At 33.8% G+C, this 25,740-nt stretch overlaps 1 protein-coding gene across 10 annotated transcripts in view; it reads right to left on the bottom strand.

Annotated features, from left to right (window-relative positions):
* LOC106474893 (coiled-coil domain-containing protein CG32809-like) overlaps nt 1-25,740 on the bottom strand; it is a 386,694-nt gene that overhangs the window by 218,702 nt on the left and 142,252 nt on the right. For all 10 annotated transcript variants that reach the window (XM_022383530.1, XM_022383634.1, XM_022383845.1 and 7 more), the window contains one exon: nt 5,732-5,797. In XM_022383530.1, coding sequence (XP_022239238.1) covers nt 5,732-5,797 — 66 coding nt within the window. The remainder of the gene's footprint in view (nt 1-5,731; nt 5,798-25,740) is intronic.

The raw sequence follows: 25,740 nt of genomic DNA, 5'->3' as shown, positions 1-25,740 counted from the left end.
GAAAACTTTCGAATATTTTGCACAGAATAGTTGTTTTGAAGTTAAGCACAAAGCTGCACAATGAGCTATCTGAGCTCTGCCCACTATGGGTATCGAAACCCGGTTTCTAGCGTTGTAAGTCCACAGACATACCGCTGTTCCACTGGGGGCATTGTACAGAATAAAGCAATACATTTAGTGTACATTTGTGTTACCCCATAAAAGTATATGATTTTTACACTAATAAATTTTCATACTGTAGCTACGATATAAATTATGTTACAAATGAAGAAAATATTAATGTAATATGTATGCGATTGGTAACCACACCTTACCTATGATTTGATTTGGAGATTTTTTGGCGAAAGGCCATTTAGATTACTATACATACATGCCAAATAACTGGATAAGTTATCTTGTTTTTTTTAACAACAAATACAATAGAATAATAAAAAATAAGTGTGTAACGTTAAAAACAAAACACAAAGAGCTACCTTACATAACGTTAAAATATTAAATTGAATTAAAATAGGCTATGTCCTCTTAAAAACTAAAGACATGGTTCACCTGGACTGTGTCATCATTTCCAATAATACTGTCCAATGTTAAAAGAATATCTTGATTAGAAATGTGTCTAAAATGGTGCCGCCGCTTATTATCGGTTTGGTTTTGGTTTGTCTTGAATTTCGCGCAAAGCTACACGTGGGCTATCTGCGATAGCCGTTTCTAACTTAGCATTTAGCAGTGTAAAACTAGAGGGAAGGCAGCTAGTTATCGCCACCTACCGCCAACTCTTGGGCTACTCATTTACCAACGAATAGTGGGATTGACCGTCACATTATAACGCCCCCACGGCTGAAAGGGCGAGGATGTTTGTTGGACGGGTTATTATCGAAGTGACAGCAGGAAAGCAAAATCTGAATAATGGTTACTTGAATGTCCAAAGCACAACCTTGTGAAGACAACTTCCTCGTTTCAGTTCTTTGCATAAATTAGATGGTCAATCATTGATAGTAGGTTTTATGTCAAAAAGCTTATCCAAACGTTGTTCACCACATATCATCCACCAACTAGCATGAAGCTTTGCCGTGATGACTATATTGAAATCTAAACAAGGAATAGACAAGGTTAATGTCACTGGTGGAGATCAATTTGCTGTGTCGGTGAGTTCGGTTTCTCAAATTCTGACATGGCCAAGAACCCAAAAAAGGGGATAGAGATAGATAGCTGGGTCAGCCTTTTTTGCATATCCAAAAGAACTGGGTGGGAGAGTTAAGTGAGTTGGTATATATATATATGGTAAAATTACTATGTTTCTTAGCTTCTATGTAGTCCAGAGCAAGCGAGTTTGCATACAACCCAGCAGTGAACACACAGTCTGTAGAGGAGATCATGTGAGTAACTACAGAGCTGCAGTAAGCCATGGTAGGGACTACAAAGTCACTTACTTTCGAGCCATCTGTGAAAATGGGAATAGGAGAATGCTCAAAGGCTGTTCATTGGAAACAAGTCTGACTTCGATGAAATAGTAACTGACTTCTTCAGAAAAACCGAAAGAAAGATCACAAAGGAGGATTGTAACAGCCTAGGTAGGATGTGCTGGTCATTCAATTCAGCAATATTGCCCAATTTCAGACACGGCATAGTGAACTTTGCCTAGATATAAAGGCCAAAAGTTGGAATATTAGATCATCTATCTGCAAAAAGCAGAGTCCATAGATCTATGAATATATATTACCAAGTGGGATGCTGTGGCAGTGATTAGAGCTATGTGGCATACTGCAAACATCTGAGATAAAGAAAATATTAATAGAACTCTGAGTACAAACTCTGGACTGGAGGAGCGCAGAAAGACCCTATATAGAGCCAAAGCTTCTAATGATACACAGTGTCCAACATATTCACAGACCAGAGACCCGTCAGTCCAGTTCAGATCGAATGAGAACAAGATAGATTTTGGGCATAAAACAACTATCCAACTCCCAAGAGTTAGAAAAGAGGATGTTCAGTAACCTTGCAAACTTGACTTTAAGCTGCTTTATATGTAAAATAAAAGTCAGTATATTATCAAAAGGAAGTCCTAGCAGCTTTGTATCAGTCACAACTGGAATTTGTGCACTTCTCTGATGAAGCTGGGATCAGAGTGTAATCCTCACTGTTGGTATAAATGCATGCAAATAGTTTTAAATGATGAAAATTTTAAATCATTTCCAGTTGTTCACTCAATCAACTCAGCGAGGGAAATTTATAGCTGAATATGTATCCCATATTCAATAACCAACAGGAAATCTGAAAATATTTTACAGGGAGGGTGTTTACAGCTGTAAAAGGGAGTTGTTCAGTGTCATAACATGAGACTAAAGACACAACTCTGAGGTGCTCTGAGCTTCTGAGGGAAGGATCAGGATATTGTTGCTCCCACATGGACCCAAAATGCCCTTTCTGCTAATAAATTATGGATAATAAAAAGTACATGGCCATGCATCATGTATGAATGGAAGTTCTGTAATATACTGAACCTCCATATGGTGTGACCCCAGTGGCACAGCGGTATGTCTGTAGACTTACAATACTATAAACCGGGTTTCGATACCCGTGGTGGGCAGATCTCAGATAGCCAATTGTGTAGCTTTGTGCTTAACTTCAAACAAACACAAAATCCATATGGTGTCTTAAGCCTTCTCAAGATAAAATAAGATAGAAGCAAGATGCTCCTTCTTGTGAAATGCTTCAGTAATCGACGTTTCTAGTTGAACACAATGGTCTACAAAACATTGTTGAAAACATAAAACACAATGAGTGTCAGAGATGATGTTATTTGATTCAAAGCACCAAACAGGATGTGCATTAACCATCCTCTCCAGAAGGTTATATAAAAAAACTAGTGAAAGCAAGAGGCATACAATTAAAGAATCTTGCAATCCTTCCTGGGCTTTGAAAAAGGGAGTTGTATAACCGGAAAGTCCTTTTCCTGCCAAATCCAAGTAAAAAAGAACCATAAGATCGAAAGAGGCAAGAGAGAGATAGTGTATCATTTCGAATTGGATGCATTAATTCTAAATGATGTATTGCCAAGATGGCCAAGAAAGCAAGGAACAGGTGGAGATGCTTGAGTGGGGAGTAAACATTCTCCAAGGGGTGTTAGCAATAGTCTGTACTTCAAGAACTTCTCAGTCACTAGGTCGCAAGTTTGAGAGAGGATAAGATGTATATTTTCCATTTACTTTTCAAATCTTGTCCAAAACGACCTTGGAACTTGCGGTGGAAGAAATACTTGAAGTGAATTTAATACATCATTTCTTCTGACTTTAACATATGATTTTTCAGACATGGATACGAGCCTTATAAAAGGCTGAGTAGATAGTAAAAGTGAAATATTTGTTGAAGATATCCCACGCTCATTTCTAAGCTCTCCATGCCCTTTGTAAATCACGTTTCCACCATGCACGAGGATGTCATGGAAAGCATGTGAAAGTTTTAGGATAAGTAAGGAAAGTTGTCTGGATAATGCGATCAGTTATTGCCTCCACACAGTTGTTAATAGATGAGAGGTTAACAATGAAAGGATCAAGCTCTTAGAGATTTGTGAACAAGGGTCAGTTGGCCTTCTCCAGCTTCCATCATGGCACACAAGTATGGTGAAAGTAAATGAAGCCATTCACTATTAGAAAGATGGGAATTACCGTCTACTTTTCACGGAAAAAAAAGGAAGAAGAGAAGGTGAACAGATTTATGCAGTAAACTTCTGACACAGGGAATGGAAAATGGTAAGTTCTCCAGTACTGAAAAGGGAGAGGTTGGGATACGAGAGCTAGCACTCATTGGATTGATCTTTCCCATTGTTTGTTTGCTTGTTTGTTGTTAAGCACAAAACTACACGATGGGCTATCTGTGCTAATCCTCCCATCTATATATCCACTACCCTAAAGTAAATATTGTAATAATTTAATATTTCCAAGATGATAAAGGGAGATTGCAACTGTTCGATGAAATTATCAAGGTCTGGTTGATCAATTCCCTCTCCTAGAAACAGGTTGGTTGTTGGTTTTGAATTTCTCGGAGAGCTACACAAAGGCTGTATGCACTAACCGTCCCTAATTTAGCAGTGGAAGATTAGAGGGAAGGCAGCTAGTCATCACCACCCACCACCAACTCTTGGGCTACTGTTTTACCAACGAATATAAGTACATTTTCAATGTTCATTCTTCCTTGATTCTTATCGTACAAGTTTCTAAGTTAGTTGTTTCTTTTCTAGGCATAGCCATCACTATCAAAACTATTACTTAACCATTGCCGTTCACTAGAAACCCACAGACTCACACTAAATCTACATACTCTACATTTCATTTTTCACTCGCATTTCCTTCGATTTAATTAATTATTTGATGATAGAAGTAACTTATGTACTTGTGAATTCAATATATTTTTCTCCCAAAGTGGTTACCCTACATCAGTAATTGCAAATGTTCTCCACATCTTTGTTTTCGTCCTCTGATCTAATACTTACCTACTCAATAGAGTGTTACAAAATAAGCACTTGTATTAAATTAACACTCCACTGTATCTCCAAGTATCCTCTAATCCCAGAGTTGCACATTTTCCCGTTGTGTAACTTAGGATTATATTGATAGTTTTACATATGACAAATGGGGCAGAAGACCAGCTTTCAATCAACCACCCCCGTTTCTTTTCGTTATTCAAACTTTTGTTGATTGTATCGCTGTTGTAGTATTTTACTCCAGTCTCTCTACCGCATAGAACGTTTTTACTATCATTGTTATATAACACCTCTATTTTCTTATTGTTATTTGGAAATTGATTTCTAATTGTTATATTGAATCTTTTCATTGTTATTTAGAACTTTTTTATTTTCCATGTTATGTCCACGGTTATAATCATTTTGGGTTTAACGATCTTTAATAAATCATAGAGAAGAGCTTAGCCGGAACGCTGAATTCGGTCATCAACATTCCTTTTGTTGTTCCGGTTAGTATATTTATTCAAGTCATCTGAATAATATTTATCTATGTGCCTCTGCACTACTTTGTTTGCATTGTTTTTTGTTTTACAATTTCAGTAGCCACTGAAAATAACAAGATAAGAGAACATAGTAATGGCAAGTACGACTATTGATCTATATTTGTTTATAAAAATGATTATCAATTTTATTATTATAGCCGACCAATAAGCAGATGAAGAACTGGTACAAATCAGAATTTAACAATCGGCACATTCCTGATTTCAAAACTAAATAAAATAACCGTGGTATTAAATTCAGTCTTTATTGCTGAAAGAAACGAAGACTGACACCTGGGGCATTCAATAAATACTATGACTTAATTGTTTAATTTAAAGGGCATCTGCTCGAAAAGCAACGTTTCTAGTTCGAATCCCTCCCAATTTTTATTTTTTTCTCCAGAACAATTCTGCATACATATGAGCATGTTAATCCTCACCATTAAGTTCCTATACACGGGTTTAATATTAAAAGGGTGATTATATACATTTAGCTTCCCTAAAAACATTTCATGAATGAATCTAAAATGACATTTTTCTGGTGTACTATCCAGAAACCTGGATCGACATTTATCACAGAAGTAAACAAATATGTGCCAGCAACACCCAAGTGGTCGTGAGAGGAAATGATGACTCTCAAAATATTTGCTTAGTAAACAGTAAAAACTCACAAATTTATTAACACAGTGTATGCGCACACGTGAGTATTTTTCACATAACTAAAAAAATTACTAACCTCTAGGTGGCGCTCCTCCACTGCTACTACTGGTTGATTGGTTCTCTTCTGCAATATAGTCACTTCCTACAAGATAAATAAACGTACGTTAGATACGAACAAAAATCCGCTACTCTTTTTTTTAGATTAAGCGGGATACTTTTTATTAATATCCTTCATCATGCTAACAAATTTACAACCTGAAAATAGGCCAAAACATATGTATCAATGGATTAATTTACACAACAGATAACGGGAGAATATCAATAAAACAAGAATATTTTTTTACATATGAAAATATAGTTATTTCTAAGAGAAATTGAAACATAGCTTGTACTCATAATAGCCTTACGGTAAAGTTTGCTATAAAAACGGAAATATACATATACCTATAAAACTCCTTTGTCCGTGTCTCAAACATAAAATCACACAACAAACCCATTCGTCCAATTGACAACACACTAACAGTATAATTTTGAGGGTGCATGTTTGGTGGTGTTTTTACTGGTGCTTTTTTTTTTTAAATGTAAAGGGCAAATAAATCTCAATAAAAATAATAAGCTGACGCCACCAACGTTTCGACGTGTATAAAGTAAAAGCAAACAATATATGCTAAACTTTATACAAATAAATTATTGCGCATGTCGAAACGTTGATGTCTCCAGCTTGTTATTTCTATCGAATCTTTGCACAAGAACTGTTAATCTAACATCTTAAGGGAAATCTAACTTCTCATTCTTCTAATAATAGATTGTTTTAATCTATACATCTCTATTCTTATTATACCATTCATATGAATATGTGACATAATGTCCACTTGTAGTAACCATTTTTACTTTTCATAATTCTGTTTCATCAGGAGCAACTACCTTCCCACGAGTGAATACAAATAGGGAATAGTAGTTTTTACATATGGAAGTTGTGTGGTGAAGTACATCTATTTATTTTTAAGTTGTTATATTATTATTATTCACATGTGAGACCTGCAAATAGAGGTTAAATCTAATAGACGTCATATCCCTAACGCTGTGCGAGTCCTACTTAACAGGACGTTTTGACCCTTTCCTCTATCTTAGTCCTATATGAATATGTACATATATATATATATTTCTTCTTCTTGATTTATATATATTTAGTTAACATATTGTAAAAGCATAGTAAGATATAAACGTAGGCATGAGCTGGCAATAATTTCTAAATTATTACCACCCTGATGAGAAGTAGCAATTAGAAATCCTTGCGAACCAACGAGTTAAGGCATAATGTACAGCAACGAAATCTGTAAGTAAGGAGCTAACTACATTTTAATCGTATATCCAATCAGCTTTACACTCACTGTGCATACATTCTTAGATGTTTTATAATAACTGTACATGATGAAGAAGACCTTTGGAGCAGTATATAGGAATAAAATCTGACAAGCCAATCTGATTTCAGCGCGATATAATTATCTGTAATTTTAATATAAAACAGGGCAACGTATCAATAAAGCTAACAACACTCATCACATAACCTGTTGTTTTTTCTTAGATGTGCAGATGCTCATTTATTACAACGTTCTCTCTCTCATTCAGATGTTAAACATAAATGTTGCACGTATAAATCATCTTCAAATCATTGTATATAATGTGAACGTTTCGGTATTTGGCGTCTAATCGATGAAAACAATTAATTAAAATATGCAAATTTAAAACTTTGAGATTAAGATTGTTGTTTGTTATTAAGCACAAAGCTACACGCCCGGCATGGCCAGGTGGATAAGGCGCTCGACTCACAATCTGAGGGTCGTGGGTTCAAATCCGCATAACACCAAACATGCTCGCCCTTTCAGCCGTAGGGGCGTTATGATGTGACGGTCAATCCCACTATTCGTTGGTAAAAGAGTAGCCCAAGAGTTGGCGGTGGGTGGTGATGACTAGCTGCCTTCCCTCTAGTCTTACACTGCTAAATTAGGGACGGCTAGCGCAGATAGCTTGAGATCAAGGGGAAATATCATTTGGAAGGAACTTTAGGAAGTCTGCTATAACGTTCGATTATAAATCAAAATAACGGTGTTTGTAAATGAACAATTTCCCATGTATAAGATAAATGGTATAACGTATATTTGAAGACTTGACGAGTAAATCTCTTTTACATGTCCCTTTGTAAACACTTTGCTTGAATTATAGAAACTGAATTATTCATTAACGATACATTCCGTATTATTTAAGATAATAATTCTGTATATTTAAGATAATCAAGGCACCTTCTTTTGAAGGAAATAAATTTTAATACTTTATGCTATTTCGGAAATTTATGTAAGCTTTCGCGTGTATTAATCAATGCCATTAAGTGCAATATCTTACAAGTGGCGTATTTTAAGAGTAACGTATTGGCGAGTTGATGAAATCTTGACTAACTTGTGATCTCCATTTTGTTCAATTATCTTACAGTTTTTGACCCTGAATCCAATTTTCTGAGAATTTTATTTTCATGAAATGATTTTCATTCATCTACTTCAGCCTCCGATGGCTTCTCTACAGCCTTAATAACTTGAAAATATTGACATTTAGGGTAATTTGAATCGTTATATGTTTCTTCGTCTCAATCATGGCGCCATTTAGCCTAACATGTCTCAAATCTCAATAATGCTAAAAAAGAGGATAGTTATTTTCCAGAAATAGTTATGTGCCCTTCTCATTAAACTCCAAAGTTTGAAAGAATAGTTAAAACTCTTTTTCTTTTTATGGAACGACCCAATTAAGAAAAATCGTGAACATCATTTGTGCGTGATAACAAAGCTGGGTTGTGTCCACTACTAGAAAACTTTAGACTGGACTTAAAAATCATTTGCATAAAAAGGTCTACACCTTGTTATAACTACCGTGTATTAAAATGAATCATTATTGATGAATAAAATAAGTAATGAATAATAACTGGCAATCTTCGATATGTTTTTTTTGTAAGCTTGATTATCGTTACAACTAGTCTAGAAGGTTTAACAAAGTATGCGTCCAAACTAACAAAATCAATAAAAAAAAAAGGGATTTAAGCCCAGTAACAACGAAACACTGAACGCTATCGTTTATCCGCAATCAATTCTAATGTTGTATTAACGAGGAACCACAGAGGAGCTAAATTAAAACAATCTATCATATTTTTGACAAGACACTTAATTCCATATCTAGAATATAAGGTTTGAGTATTATGTGGTGTTCATTAATAAATTATTATTTTATGGGTACGATAGAAGTTTAATGATCCAATACTTTAACCAAAATAACCTTTTTTTGTCCCTATAATTACTCTTTCTGCTTCTAAAAACATTCCATTTCAGTTCTTTTGCCTTGACTTCTCCTCATAAGAAGAACAACTCCTTTTCCATCTTAAAATTTTGTTCCCATGAAGATGCAGTAGCACAAACCCCACGTAAACATCCGCTAGTCGTCTAGGACATCAAAATTCAATTACTTAAAATAGTCTGCTATTGGCTTTGTGACTTTATTGCGGTTAAGACGTTTCTATTTCAATATAAATGTGATAAATCTAATACAACTCAAGAATAAAACTGTTATACCTTTTGAGTTCAACAGCATACTGAGAGAAGTTACACTTTCTGTATAATAATAATATATAAAAATAAACTGTTGATCCTAGAATTACCTATGTGATCCGTGCTGGCTTTTTTAAACATATTTTTGTAAGCTACTTGTTGGTCCATACTTTGTTGGTTAGGGGTCCATAATATCATATGAGTAGAAAGTAAAACAGAATAGAGAAAAATACCAACAGTACTGTAGTTAGTCCCACTAATTACCGCTGGGGATCCTCAATGTATTTACACGCGTATAAAATTAGTTACTGAACTCAATTTTTCTCGGTCGGTTTTGTACACTGAGTGTTGTAACAGGCAAAACGCATAAAATTATTTTATATGATGCAATGTATGGACCCCATTCAGAATTGAATGATAATGAACAAATCGGTAACTTGAAGATTAAAGTGTCAATCAAAGCCAAACTGGGTACATAATTTACGTGTACAGTATATTGCACTATTAGTCTCTTCCCTTGTAGGCAAAATATAACGAAAATGTCCTTAGTCACGTGATCCTCCCCTTAAAACTTTCTTCATCACATAACCTGTTTTTTTTTTCCTTAATTTTGCAGTTACTCGTGTATTACGTCATTCTTTCTGAATCAGATTTTAAACATAAACGTTGCACATATAATTCATCTTAAAACCATTGTTTATAATGTGAACGTTTCGGTATTTTGCAGCTAATAATGTGATATATGAATCACGCTAACAACAGACAGGTATTCTATCAATGTCTTGCACTCCAACCATATTTTACTATACATTAAGATCTGAAACATATCACACAAAAAATACATTATTGTCATTCTTTTATGAGTTTACAGATCAGTATCTAAAATTCACAAACAAATAAAAACAACGCTAAAACGCTAACCAACAAATTACTGTATAATACTAATTATTTATCGATTCGTTATCCAGAAGAGCGGGGAGAATATAGAAAGATTAATGTGACGTTCCAGAAGCTCCCTTAGTTATACTGTACTGCAATTGATCTACGTATTTAATCTAAATAGTGATAACTCATGAGACAGATACAAAAGGTTCAGATGATTAGAGGACGACATCGTAGTTTGCCACATCTTAACTGGCTATATCTTTATACTGCACAGAAATGTAAACAGCAGATTGAATAAATAAAACTGTACCAATTTATATGTTAATTTACAGTCAATTTTGACTAAGTAAAAAAAGAAAAAAAAATAGCCACCAGCTCCTAAATTATTTCTTTTGGCCAGAAAAATCGTGCACGAACTATGGACATCTAGTTAAAAGATCGTTTTCGCTTCATTATTCTAAATTATCCATGGTATGTCGAGACATGAGAAGAGTGGAGAGTGTGTATTGTAGGTTTGTCTCAGTGGGAATATTACAAATTCTCGGTTTGACGTTTTACAGTCAAGTTTCCTCGAAACATCTGTTTTGAAACCATTCTGAAGACTCTATGGCCTCGTAGCTGTATTATGAATGAAGCAGCAAGTGTCACGATAACTTAATAATGGAACAATAATTACAGTTCGTGCTAAGTACCACTTATATAGTATAGGAGAACTGGGTGGAAACTGAGAACTAAAATCAACTTTTCATACTTAGTATATATATATATATAATTTCTTGAAACGACCTACGCATATTAACTCCTACTTTTGGTAATAAATTTTGTTCTAGTTTGCAAAGTAACTTAAGTGAATAAATAAGAAGACGTATATAACAGAAAGTCTTTATATAAAATTACGACTAGTGAAACGGAAAGAGCTGCATTTAATAATTAGGACTCTATTCTAATATTTAAAAATTTGGGGCAGAAGTTGATAATTGAATGTAACTTAGAAGCTTATTCATGTGGAGTGTTAGCACAAAGATCGCGTTTGTTTGGTCTCTGTCTATTGGATATACAAAACTGTTTAGCTCAATAGTTATTATGTTGTCACATTTAGTGATTTAATATTTAATGAATATTTAGTTTTCATAACAAAAGTGTTAAAAGTTAATTATTTTAAAAGTAATAGTTATGACAAATTTCATTACGTAGATCGGTAAGAGTCGTACGTTGTGTGTGTAGTTCAATTGTCGTAGTATTGTTGACGTCATCTTTCTCGAAACCTCCACGTTTTTCTAGCTATGTGAGTATTCTTACATCATATCGTCCCGCAGTTTGAGGCCTCAGTTGGACAAGATATATATATATAGGCGACCAAGCAATTGCAAGTCAAGTGAAGTTCAGTCAGAAACTAAGTTAGAAAACGTGAAATTAGCTAGCCGGCGTTTGAGTGATTAGCCTTAACTGGTGCATCCTATAGTGTGTTTCACAGCTGTATTTTAACAACAAAGTAGAGAAGAACATTCGTCTTGTCAATTGGATTCTAAAGTAATTGAATCAGCCTGTGTGGACTTTTGACAAGAAAACATAATTATTTAGAGTGTTAGATAAAACTGTGATTTCCTGTAGAGTAAAGAATTTTTGTACATACGTTTGACTTGTGTTGACTATATTATTTTAAAACAAGTGGATCGTGTGCTGTCCGTTTATTGTCTAAATTTGTCACCAACCAGTCACAGACACCTCTGTAGAAGAATCCAAGCCCATATACAGAAAATCCTGACACTGACACTCAGACAGAAAGCTAACGTCTGTTTCAATGGCTTCTTTCTCTACCGGTATATTTTGCTGTCTCGTCCAAATAGACAGTCAAAAGAAAGACGGCAACTCCAATAGTCAAAACTTTCAAGTGTAGTAAATGTAACATAACATATCGAATTTTTTAATACATTTTTTTTAATGTTTATAGTTGAGCACAGATCGTTACAACTAATGCTTTAATAACGCAAATCAAGAGCATATAACAATTGGAATTAATAATAATAATAACGTTGCTGCTTGTATAATCACAGCAATTAGGCATACCCCTTGATAACCTTTGAAGTAAATGCTTTCGCAATCTTGTACACTTCTGCCTGTTTTTATTTTACCCTCTGCGGGAAAGTATTTGTATATTTTTTTTCGAAGAGACAATAAAGCACCCAAAATACGTTTGGATATAAATGTATCGGTGGCGCTGTAAGATACCCTTGAAAGACCAACTTCATTCCATCTTAAGAATACAGTAGTAACAATGTATGTCACCTGAAATGTTCGATATGCCCTTTGTTCATTTCAACAAACACTAGACGTGGTAGGGTATGATATACAATTACAGCCAAAAGTTTTACATTATCCTAGAATTATATTGCTCCATAAAAATGAAGAATACCTACTGACTTATGTTACATTTAAAGGCATCATGGAGAAATATCTCGACCCTTCAATGCCTCGTTGAATCCATGCCTGAGAAGATTAAGGAAGTCTTGAAAAACCATGGAATTCACTGCAAATACTAAGTTCTACTATTATGGCTTCCGGTACATTTTTGTGGTATCATCTTGTAACATGTTTGGATTATGTTTCTTCCCTAAAATTCTAGGGTGATGCCAAACTTTTGGCCATAGCTGTATAGCTACACGCAACATATCTTCAGTGCCGTTAATTACGTAATGTTGTATAGGGGTTTTCTGACCAAATATTAGCTTTGGTTAGTTACAACTACTAATCTGTGGTTGAACGAGAAAGCTCTGACTTAAAATTTAACTGCAATTCCTACCCCCCCCCCCCAGTGGCACAGCGGTAAGTCTGTGGACCAATAACGCTAAAAAACGGGTTTCGATACCTGTGGTTGGCACAGCACAGATAGCTTATTGTGTATCTTTGTGCTTAACTAGACACAAAGCAAACATTTCTCAATTATGTCATCTCATGATCCCCGGAGCGTCAACTATACGTTTCTTTTATATATATAAATGTGCATGCACATGCGCATTTATATACACCTGATGCCATTGAAAAAGCTGTGGGTTGTATGGTTCTCTCATCACCTACACGTCTATACCCAAACTTATACAATGCTTGTAACGTTTAGAAGAAACGAGCGTAACCACATATCAACAAACAATATATGTCTTCATTTTGATTTATTGAAGCCGCATAAGTTGGTTGGATTTGTTCAAAATATTTTACAATTTAAAGGTTCGCTTCATAGAACGTGTAGACGAAGCTCAAGTTATATTTATGAAGTGAAAGGTTAACTATAAAATGAACTAACTAAATCCGCAAGAACAGAGGTCGCTAGCTGCTAATCTCAGTAAGAGTAGGAATTAGTGTTAAACGAAATCAGATAGAGTAATATAAAATTAATTTACATAAAGACAATTGTATTGCAAAAGTAAAACATATATTATTTTGTGAAATACACGAAGGTACAATGGTACGGTTTAGCTAAACCATTAACTGACAAAAGTCTGAGTGTGTGTGTGTGTGTGTGTGTCAGCAAACAACTGGGCGAACTGCTTGCATTGATTGTCACCAAACTTGGCTTGTACCCTTAGTCCTCCGGGAAGTGAGGCAGGTTGGTTGGTCGACGTTAGGATCTGATCCTGCATACCTTACCCCCTGGTGGCCGCTATATCTTCCCCGAACGTTTAACTAGTACGTTAGGCAGTAGGTTATGAAAGATGAGGTCATACCTGAAGAGGTTCGAAGGAACTGAACATGGCTGCATATATATCTGATTATTCTGCAAAACAAATATCACATACTAGATACTTGATGTTAAAGTTTATAATTCTTTTATTATTTAATAACATACCAAACTTAGCTAACTAATTTGATTGTCTTAATTCAACGGAGAGCTAACAACGAAGATGTGGCTTAGTGATTAGTGTGCTGAGATGTAGATCAGAAGATCTATGGTTCGTGTCTCGTTGCCGTAAAGCCGTGCGCCGCATTTTAGGGCAGTGAGTGTGTTATAAATGACAGTCAAATCCCACAGTATTCGATTAGAGTACCCTAAGTGTTGGTAGTGAGTGCTGTTGAATAGCTGCCTTCCCTCTAGTCTACCAGTTCAAAATTAAAGAGAGTTAGCGCAGATAATAGCTTTGCGCAAATATCCGAAACCAAATAACTTTTTTTTTCCTTTTTTGTGTTCATTGAAAACAATATCTATAGATGTTTTAATAAGGTTCACCCTTTCTCCCCCAAGTCAATGGTCATAAAAACTGTTGTTGGAGTCTTATCAGAAAAATAACAACATTACTTTTATATAAAGAAATGGGTAATACTTCTGTTCGACATAACATATCCATATTTAGGATTAACAATTGTGTCACTTCAAAGATGTTGATTCCAAATCCATACGTTTTAAAATTTCACTTATATTATCTTATTCTCTAGAAATTATAAACTTGATCTATTTTTTTTTCTGATTAAGTTATTTGGTTTATTTTTAAAGGCATGAATACATGATCAATTATTATCAAAGATAAGAAGCTTTTTTACAGCTTTTTAAAGGATTTTTGGTCATTTATTTAATAGCAGATATTATGTTTAGTGAAGTGAATGTTTTATATCAAGAAGATTAAATTTAAATCCATACAATATTATGGACATAATAAGAGAAATCATATGTATGTGTACTTATTGAACTAGCTTTGTCCAACAGATAGACTGAGGAAAATTTTGAGATAAACCTTCATTAGAATTTTGGGCTCTTTTAAAAATGATATTTTTAAACTTCAGAATGAGGATTTGAACCCACTTTCTATAGTCACTGGCAAGGCAGGTAGAATACTATCTTTTCTTAAAGTTATAATGGCCAAAACTGTCATTGTTAGAATATTTTTTCCTGGCAGTGATATTGTCTTAACTGTTAATACCGTAATGATAATACTAGGTATCTAGTGTAATATTGCCTTAATTCCCCTAATATTATCTTAACTTTCCTTGTTAGAGTATCTTTCCTGGAAGTGCTAGTACCTAAACGTGCCAATATTAGACCGAAAGTAACAGATTTTTCAAACAATCTTAACCCCTTTTCCCCATAAAATAAAAAAAAATTAGGACCCGAATGCGTCCCATTTTGGGCAAAAACAAAAAGATTAGGACACTTTACCTCCTTGATAAACGAAAACGATGGGTCCGTATTTTTCTGCTAACGAAATTTTTATTTGTCAAATTAGTAATGCCTGTGACCGAACATGCGTTTCCAAACATTCAACAAGGTTAAACTCTGACTGGTTCATTTGTGAGGAAAACATTCATCTGATGATTTCTAAATTGCTTCACGACAAGCAGGTGAACATCCACAATAAGCACATTTTAATGAGTATTTTCTTTCTCAATAAAATGTGTTACAACTGTCACATTTTAAAATCTTTCTCCCGTGAATTCCGTTACAATCGGGCGCCATTTTAATCGATTTACTGGAGAAGGACACTTGACCAGAGAAGCAAATCGCATAAAATTAACCAGGGGTGGGAATACGTCGATCATGGGATGACATTTATTTGTTGGAATGCAACTGAACCAAACATCCGGACTGTTGAATGTAAAATGCATCTTTTCCTTCTCATTTTCATGGACCGTAAAATGGCCAACACAGCACACCAATTTTTCAGTGAAAATCAGAATGAGGAGGAGACCCGTAGAGCCGAGCACTGACATTACCAAGTCTAGTTTCTTACCGAAAAATTTAATGACACTATTATCTACAATAAAATGAATAATTTCGAGTAATTTTTTTTTCAGAAAAATTAAACCCTGTCACTTAAAGAAAATGTCCATAAAGCTGGCCTCTTACTTCCTGTCCTTTTCCATTGAGATAGCTTACAATGATATTTTTAGGCATTGTCACTTTAAAAAAAGAAGTATCTTATTGAATTTTTATAGCACTCTCATTTTACAAAATTGTGTGCTTGTGTTTTTTCTGGACAAATCTGCTCCCCGTGGGACGTTTACAGGTTCACAATACAACTTACGTCTAGATTCTACCGTTTTCAGGACAGGTACCTAACATTTGTTAGGCCACATCGTTTTCAGGAAATGTGCCCTAAATTGACCTCTTAGTCACCATCACTTTGAAGAAGTCCCTCGATGGGAGAGCGGTAAGTTTGCGGACTTACAACACTGAAACCCGGATTTCGATTCCCCGCGGTGGACACAGCAGATAGTTCAATGCGGCTTTGCTTATAAACAAACAAACACTTTATAGAACTATAACCTAAAATTGACGTTTTTAGACATTATCATTACTTTAAAAAAATGTATCTTAGCAATGAATTTTTACTCACTAATGCTCCTAAAAAAATCTATAACTATATAATAAAAGTTGTTCTGAGTATCTGGGATCTATTACTTCACGAAAAATTCAGTGAGATTCACAGTTCTTGGTAGTATCTCTTCCAGAAACGTATCCTAATACTGATTTTATTTATTCATAGCTTAAAATTTTTAAAGAAATATTTCTTATCATTAACGTCTTCAGAATCTTTAACAAAATAAACCAAATTACCATAATACTTATATATTTAGACGCTATAAAATGTCTTATAATAGTAATATTATTATGTCACGTCCAATCACATTCGAAAAGATATGCCAAATGTAACGCTTTATCACTTTCAGAAAATGTAACGTAACGTTTTCGATTTAGGCAATATCATCTTCAGATAGTGTCCTAATATTGGCATTTTTAGCCCCTGGCTCTTTCAAGAAACATAAGGAAACACATCATATCTTTTAAGAAAAATAGCTTAACACGAACATTTCTTTCGGAAAAGAACATATTTTTGTGTTGTCCATCACTTCGAATTTTACCATAAAACTTACATTTACAGACCAAATCATACATTAATAAGCTTCTTTGTTCGCTTATAAATGGAATTAAAACAGCAAAATGTATGGAATTGTGAAGTATATCTCGATACAAGCTGAACTTACCTACGTTACTTTGGAAGGAGTTTTGACATATCACGACTTAATCTGCGTGCAATAATGGCACATGAGACAGATTGCGCTCTCCAAAAAAATATCCAGACAGCCTTTAAATAAGTAAAGAGATCCAGATAATTCAGTAATTATAAGGACGGAATCCATAACAGAAAGTGGATTAGTATACCTCGCAGTTGTTTTTGCAAGACGCCAAAACGTTGTAAATAACGTGAGCTTGATAGAACAGAAATTACAGATTGCTGAAGTGTTTTTATAATATGACAAATACTTGTTAGGATCTTTGAACGACTGCCTCAAATCCTCTTAAAAAATACAAAGTGACTTTATTGTATCCAATGTGGCCACAGGGGGACGGATACCATCCATTAGGGATATGAAGCTGCTCTCATCAAGCTTGCTGGATTACATAATACAATTTTTTATTTGAAAATTCATTTATAGCAGCCATTTATAAATGGTGAATAATGCTTATGAGTGTGATGAAATATCAGTGTTTTTACCAAATTACAGTTCCTGTTTCTTCAGCTTATGCATTATACATTCTTAAACTGTAGTGAATTATTGGTTAACATGTGTCATATATTTGTTTGTATTATTTTTAATCTTTTATTAGATGTAAACTTTTTCTACCAGAATTATCTTCCATTGTTAGCTTAGTTCATAAATTTAGGACTAGCCTAAGTCTCCTAAGCCGACCGAATATTGGGAAATATTATTAGGATTACGGCCAAATATATCGCTGACAGAGAGGGTATATCCAACTGATGAATCAGTGCATTGTAATCAATATAAATTTTTGCATTCTCTTGTTATACTGGATATCCACTTAGGTAAATTAGTGTTTAAATGTTTAATCCTGATCTTGCTATTGTTGATGTTTTCTCAGTGCAAAGATACGCACAGGCTATCTGCACTATATTCACTGCTGGAGCACGAGCCCCGGATTGTAGCGGTGTCCTGATCTCGTTTTGGTCAGAAATTGGTGACGAGTAGTTGAGGGACTGTGACCGGGTGATGCAAGTATTTTGACACAAGGCTTCAAACATACCTGTAAAGTGTTTCTACGTTAGAATGCCCATGGATATCAAGAAATTTTACATCAATAAAATCTGCAAGTTATGACAAAGTGACTTGGTCAACAGACAAACTTGTTGTTTCATCAGGATAACCTTCTTTGCCTCACTGCACGTAACGCCTGTAACTTTCGTCATCTAGAATACTTCCCGCAGCTGTAGAACATAGCGAGACTGTCTGGTTTGGATCATTCGCAATCTTAGACCAAAGCCTTCCAGTCATCATCAAATGGCTTAAAATAACAACAATGAAAACAAACTGCACCTTTAGAAGCCAAGTCTGATGACAAGAACCCTCACCACGTGAATAATATTGTCTGAATAAAGTGGATAAAATTAGATTAATGGTGATTTTGTTCTGAGTTTGAAACTGTAAGATGAAATTAAAATAACTCATAAGTTTTCGTCCAAAGTATTTTTCAAAAAAATTGCAAAATAAGAGCATTGTTCTAATGCACATGTTATATGTGAACTCGACATAAGCTTTTATATATGAAGCTCATTTCGTAGCAAAACAAATTAAATAAATTAACACCCAATAATACCTCCTTTTTTGGTCTTTGAGATTATTGACCATTATTTCTTCTCTTTTTTTTAATTTTTCAAAGCCTCTGTAGATTACATGACTTCTCTTTCCACAACAATACATTTCAAAATATTACCATACATTTTCAATTAAATTAGTATCGGAACTTTGAACTGGTTGTTTCATAATTTAAATAGCGTCATTTTTTTCCGTTATCCTCCATATAACTCTTATTCGGAAGGCAGTGTTTTTCGGATCATTATTCTGCTGAAATACAAAGTCAGAACCAAATAAATGTCGCCCACTAGGTATTGCATAACGAACCAGAATTATCGTGATACTAGTTCTTTCATGTTACTCTGACAGCGTATCTAGCCCATATTTCTGCATCCGAAAAACATCATCATATCGTTACACGACCATCAATATATTTCATTATTTTTCTTACACAATCTTTCTTATACTAGGTATATTTGATATTTTCAACCTGAGCTACACCAGGACAAAGACTTCAAAGTCCATTTAACACCCGCTAATTATTATGTAGCGACTCGTAACTGAATGGTTGACTGTCACAGCTATAACGTTCCCACAACTGAAACTAGGTCATGTCAGTCCTTTTACTTAAGCTTCTCCTGGTCACGCCTCATCTCAAAAACTATCCTAATGTTTCCAAAGAACTTAATCCGCAGCATACTGTCCTCTTCGTTTTTCTAACTTTTATGATACTTAACAAAGTTCAAATGTTTGACCATGTTCAGATGTGAAATATTAGACCAATTGGCTGCAGCTGTTTCACATAGATCACTGTTTGTTTGTTTTTACAAAATGTCTGCGAACAGTTCAATTTTTTATTCTAATTCTATGTCTGTTTTATATTTCAGAATTTATTTATGTCGATGTTTACCTTGGAGTCTTTTCCTCACATTAAATTTTAATCTCCCATTGGCAGTAAAATGCTCTAATCATTTTTAAAACATCACTCTTTCAAAGGTAACGTTTTTAGCGATATACCTTTGGGTTTTACAGAGTATTTACATTATGTAAACCAATTATTCTAAATTGTTTTTCATTTTCCTCAGTTTTATCCGTGTGGAATATATCAAAGGTTTTGGATGATGTTGAACCTCAGCGGTCGTGAAGCACGTGTAAGTGCATTTAAAAAGGACCAAACACACAAAATGGTGCGTAATTGTTAACGTGTAATTATTTCGTCATACTATACATGCAATAAATTATTGTATTATTGTAATTAACTACAGAATGATGTTGATGTATAAAGTAGAGATACACAGCAAGATATAAACTAAAAATCAAGTAAATAATGCATACGCATACTTAAGATAGACACTATTAGATTTATTAGTATTGAATCCTATTCTTGCAGGTTATTGTGTCTAAACAACAATTTTTATTCTAGTTCTATGCCTGATACTACGTGCACTTATAAATATATATATATGTATATAGTTTTTCGTTGGATAGAAACCTTTTGGGTGAAAATTTATTCTGTAAATACAGAATGTAGTTCTAACAATACAAAATCAATTACTAAAAACTAATACCTTTATCTTTTATTATCTTAATACATCGGTGAGGAAATAGTAGTTACATTTAACATTCTTAACATCTGTTATTGTTTTTTGTCAGTACAAAGCTATGGAATGCTGCATCTGTACTCTGTCCAAGTCGAGAAATCAAACATCGGATTTAAGGGTTGTAAGTCAGTAACCTAGCCGCTGATCCACCGGGGGATCTCTTAAAAGAAGAATAACTTGTTCTTATGTTGTTTTTAATCCGGTATAAAATGAGACGACATTCCAATTTCAAAAAGGGATTACAGAAGTTGTTGTAAAATATTTCAGTACAAAATCCAAATATAAAAATAGATATAACAATATCTAATAAACTGCCACGCTGTCCACACTCACAACTAGTCGACAAAATACAATGATTATGTATGATCAAGAACAATAAGAACGCCTGTCGGAAGTCCCAAAAATGTGATAAGCAAGATAATCTGAGCGATCATTTTTCCACAAAGTAAAATAGAAGCTGGTGGAAATTCCGGATATTACCTTACTTGTGTAAAACGTTAATTATAAGTGAATGCCATTGAGCACACAAAATGATAAAAGACATTTAATATTTTTTATGCGTGTCTAGTGTTTTGCAGTAACTTGTAATTTGCATCACTGAATTATTACTAATCTTTTAGGCCCCCAGTGGCACAGCGATATGTCTGTGGACTTACAACGCTAGAATCCGGGTTTCGATATCCGTAGTGGGTAGAGCACAGATAGCCCATTGTGTAGCTTTGTGCTTAACTACAAACAGTCTATTCTTTTTATAAAAAGAAATGGAAAATATTAAGTAAAGTGAACAATTGATACTGGCTTTTGAATTACACAACATTCATCTATATTCAGATGAATACCACAAATACATATAAATATGTATAGATATTACTTACAACACATCTACTTTACTTATATAAAGATTAATTCATTAATTAATTATATCTATGTGTATTTCATGAAATAATTTGTTTTATTCGTCTTTTCAACTTTTAAGATCATTGAAAATTACTTATTCTTCAAAGATAACCAGTTTTGTAGCTTTCGCTACTTTCGGGTTTTACTTCTTCTCACTTCAAAAACAATATGATTTACACATAAATTTAAAAAAATATATAAAATATCACAGCAAATTGTGTGAGCACTGATTCAAATCATTAAGATATAAATAAATTACTTACATAATAAAATGTAAACCCTCTAAAAGTCTAGAATAAAATTCCAACATACTTAAAATTTACAATAAACAAAAAGATTTATTGTAAATATATATATATGAAAGCTTATAGTGACTATTGTAAATTTAAATTTTGAACGTAAATCCAATAACTCCTCAAGATGTTCGACCTGCCTTGCAGATTTAAATTAGGCCTAAATAATGATGTTTATATATATATATACATATTTGATAAAATACATCTAATTTTGAATAAGAGAAACAAAGTCTTTAGATGCATTAAGTAAATATTAAATTCAAAACATTCCCTTGCAATACAATTTTCATTGAAATACGTTGTTTCCAAAAATTATATTTTCATGGCAAATTGTAATTTTGAGTTCATTAATTGTTCAAATAAAAGAATTGTATTCGTTTAAAGTTTATGGTTACTTATAAGCATATTTCGGCCTTCGAACCCTGAAAATATGGCGGATTAAATACTTTTATACAATATGGTACTATCGAAATATGAAGTATCATAACTTATGGAGGGTAAGTAATGATTTATGTGAACTTATTGAATGGATCATTCAAATATTGTAAAGCGTGCATGTGAACATTTATAGATTCAAAATAAAATAAATACACAAATATTATTTCCATATGCAAAAACATGCATGAGTTTAACACATTTCCATCGAGTGACGCAACTAAAACTTTCCAAGCTTTTCGAAAATTTCACACCTTATATTGATTCAAAGAAGCTGACTGGTCATGTATTGTTTTCTAGAACGTTTATATGGTATGTATTTTAAGATTATTTGCTCAGAATATTCCTAGTTCATATTAAGCATCTTATATTTATATGTGGGATAGAGGATGTACTATTCACCATCCGTTTCCTATCGACATCAATGTTGTAAGCTTGAAAGTGTATATTTGTCATGTTTCAAATGTTTCGGAAAAATCATGCCATATTAATTAGATCCCTCTATTCTTTAAGTAAATACTTCATCTATATTTGTCTGGTAATACCCATTAGAGCTAGGAACGTGGTGTAATCTATTTATTTCATTTTCTTGACTAATTGTTCTGTTTCTATATTTATATCTTGCAGTTGATAGGTTATAACACCGATGTTATCAAACTCCCATATCCTTATAATATTTGTGGATTAACAAAGACCAAAGCCTTTAGGTAAAAATATAATAATATGGCCTTAAAAGCCTTAATGTGTTTAAGCAAATTAATTACTTTAGACACAGAAAGTAAGATAGATAGATAACATTTATAATCGAATAAAATCTACATATTTATCTATCTTTATATGCTTCAGTTATACCAACATTTTTGTCCATATTCAATCTTGTATTTCTCATAATTTAGCGTTGGTTTGGTGGAATTTGTTTACTCCGAAATGTTCAGTAATTATACACAAATGTAACTGACCATTTTGCAGTTATTAAAGATGTTGTATGTCATATCAGTGATGTTGCTCTTTCCTATAAATAAAATCATTTTGTCAATAGGATGAAAACAGAACCGTTTCAAAGAGTACTTCCAAATATAAGTCTTATTGACGAACTAATGAAAGTTCCAAATGGTTATTTTTTCAAAAACGGTGTGCTTATGAGGAAATGGAGACCACCAGATGCGACATCTTCAGAGGATTGGTCTGTAGTTTAACAAATCTTTATTCCCAAAGAATATAGTTCTGAAATATTGAAAATTGGCCATGAACTCCCCGTGGGAGGTCATTTAGGTGTCAACAAGACATATGACAAAATTATGAGGCATTTCTTTTGGCCAAAAATTAGGCAAGACATTTCTCAGTTTTGTCTTTTGAAATATATCACAGCTTTCAAAGTACCATTCAGTCATGTGATTGTTGATTGTGTTGGACCTTTACCAAAAACTCGTATTTGTTGACTATCATGTGCGCATCAGTTCGATTCCCTGAAGCTATCCCTTTGAGAAACATTTCAGCCCAAAATATTTCTAAGGCTTTAATTAATTTATTTACTTTTGTAGGCTTGCCCAAAGAAATTTAGTCTGATCAGGGATCAAATTTTACGTCGGGGCTGTTTCAACAAGTTGTTTATCAGTTCGGTGCTAAACAGATAAAATCTAGTGCGTATCATCCAGAATCGCAAGGTGTTCTTGAGAGATTCCATTCTACCCTAAAATATATGATGCGGACTTACTGTCTCGATAATGAGAAGGATTGGGATGAAGGAGTTAATTTATTATCATTTGCTTTTCGTGAGTCAGTTCAGGAGTCGTAAGGGTTTAGCCCGTTTGAGTTGGTGTTTGGCCATTCAGTGCGTGGTCCTTCGACGTTGCTGAAGGAACAATGGTTGGAGGACGATCTGGAAGAAATGCATTTACTGGATTACGTTTCCAAGTTTTTGTTCAGACTCTTACGTGCTTGTAAATCGGCTCGGGAAAATTTGAAGCCATTCCAAGCAATAATGAAAAATGTTTATGATCACAAAGCTGAAGAGCGTAAGTTCTTTCCTGGTGACATTGTTTTAGTATTGTTACCCATTATGGGACATCCACTCAAAGCTAGGTATCATGGTCCATTCGAGGTTGTTCGGAAAGTTAATGATACGGACTTTGTTGTAAAAACACCTGATCGTCGAAAGGCTACCCAACTGTGTCATGCTAATATGTTGAAGCCCTATCACATATGAGATGCATCCGAAAATATTTTAGCCGTTAAGTGTTATTCTGATACTGATGACAGTTGCTTTGAGTCAGACACCAGTAAATTTGAAAATATTGGAGATGAATGCAACATCAAACTGAGTAATTCTGAGATTCTGGCCAATCTTGGTTCAAAACTCACCTGTCTCCTGAAGAGAAAAATTAACTTGCTAGTTTATTAATTGACTACGAATCTATATTTCCGGATGTTCCTAATCAAACCAACATAGCTGTTCATGATGTAGATGTAGGTGATGCTTCTTCTGTGAAACAACATCCCTATCGTGTGAATCCAATCAAGGCCGATAAGATGCAAAAAGAAATATCTTATTTGCTGGAAAACAGCATTGTATTGATTGTGTTGTATACTGTCATGATTATTGAAGTTGTATAATTATTTGATAATGTATTATATTTAATGTATTGTTGTCAATGTATATACATAATATCTTAGTTAAAAATTGGCGTTAGACAATTTTTAATTCTCTAAGGAGGGAGGTGTGACGGATTTACTATCCTATATTTATTTTAATATCAATGTTTAAGTTAAATTTATATATAGAAATGTGCATAGCTTATACTGTTAAATCTGTATTGCGAAATTTCCGCCTATTCAATAAAATTGCAGAAAATTCTCGAGTATAAGAATCAACAATATATGTGTGTACGTAAACACTAGTGTATCGTTTATATTGTTGCATAAGCTGAAATTTCGAAAACCTCTACTCATGCCTATAAATATAACCAACGCGCCGCGCCAAAAGACAATATATATTATTAGTTTGATATAGTTGGTATGCTATAAACCTTGGAAACTATAACTGTGATTGTTATAAGGCTTATTAATCGGAAACTTCAGATATTTGACCAGGAACGATTATAGATTTCGAATATTGCAAACCATTTAACTTCAGCGGATTCACATCAGACATTAGTACTTTTACGAAAACATTATACAACTTCAGCGGTGGAAAACTCGGTGAGTGGCCAGCGAAGAACAAAAAACACAGAGCTAGCTAGCTCCCTGTTAAGTGAATTGTATCTACATCCACTCAAAATTAATTATCTCATCAAGGAAGTTCCAGACCAGATATAGGACCAGATTGTTTGTAAGTTTGTAAAACTTTTGTACATAGACCATTATTTATAATAACTGTCATTGTAAATTGTTTGTGTATTAAAATATATTTGTATTAAAAATAATGGTGTGCATCAATCTTGTTGGCAAGTTTAATAAATTGTATACATATCGACATTTATTTAATTTCTAAATCTAAATTATCATTTAATTCAGTTTCAGGCCATTCGAAATTACAATACATTATGTAGTAAACTGAAGCGTTTTCAGGCTTCACTGAATCACCCATTTCTTGAAACACAGCGCCATTTTGACTCTCTTTCTTTTGTCAGGAAACAGTTTAAATGCTGCTACGAGTCTTATTTAGAGGAAATTTATGTTCAACAAAGTCTTAAAATCTTCTGCAATCTGGTTTGCAGTAATAGTTTCGTTTTTTTGGTGTTTGAATAGTATATATATTCATTATTGTTACTATCCTAGTGGGGGGGATGCATATATATATATATATAA

Source organism: Limulus polyphemus, unplaced genomic scaffold, assembly GCF_000517525.1.
Source record: "Limulus polyphemus unplaced genomic scaffold, Limulus_polyphemus-2.1.2 Scaffold0, whole genome shotgun sequence".
Lineage (NCBI taxonomy): Eukaryota > Metazoa > Arthropoda > Merostomata > Xiphosura > Limulidae > Limulus > Limulus polyphemus.
The sequence above is the reverse complement of the archived record's forward strand: the minus strand, read 5'-3'. Positions and strand labels throughout refer to the sequence as shown.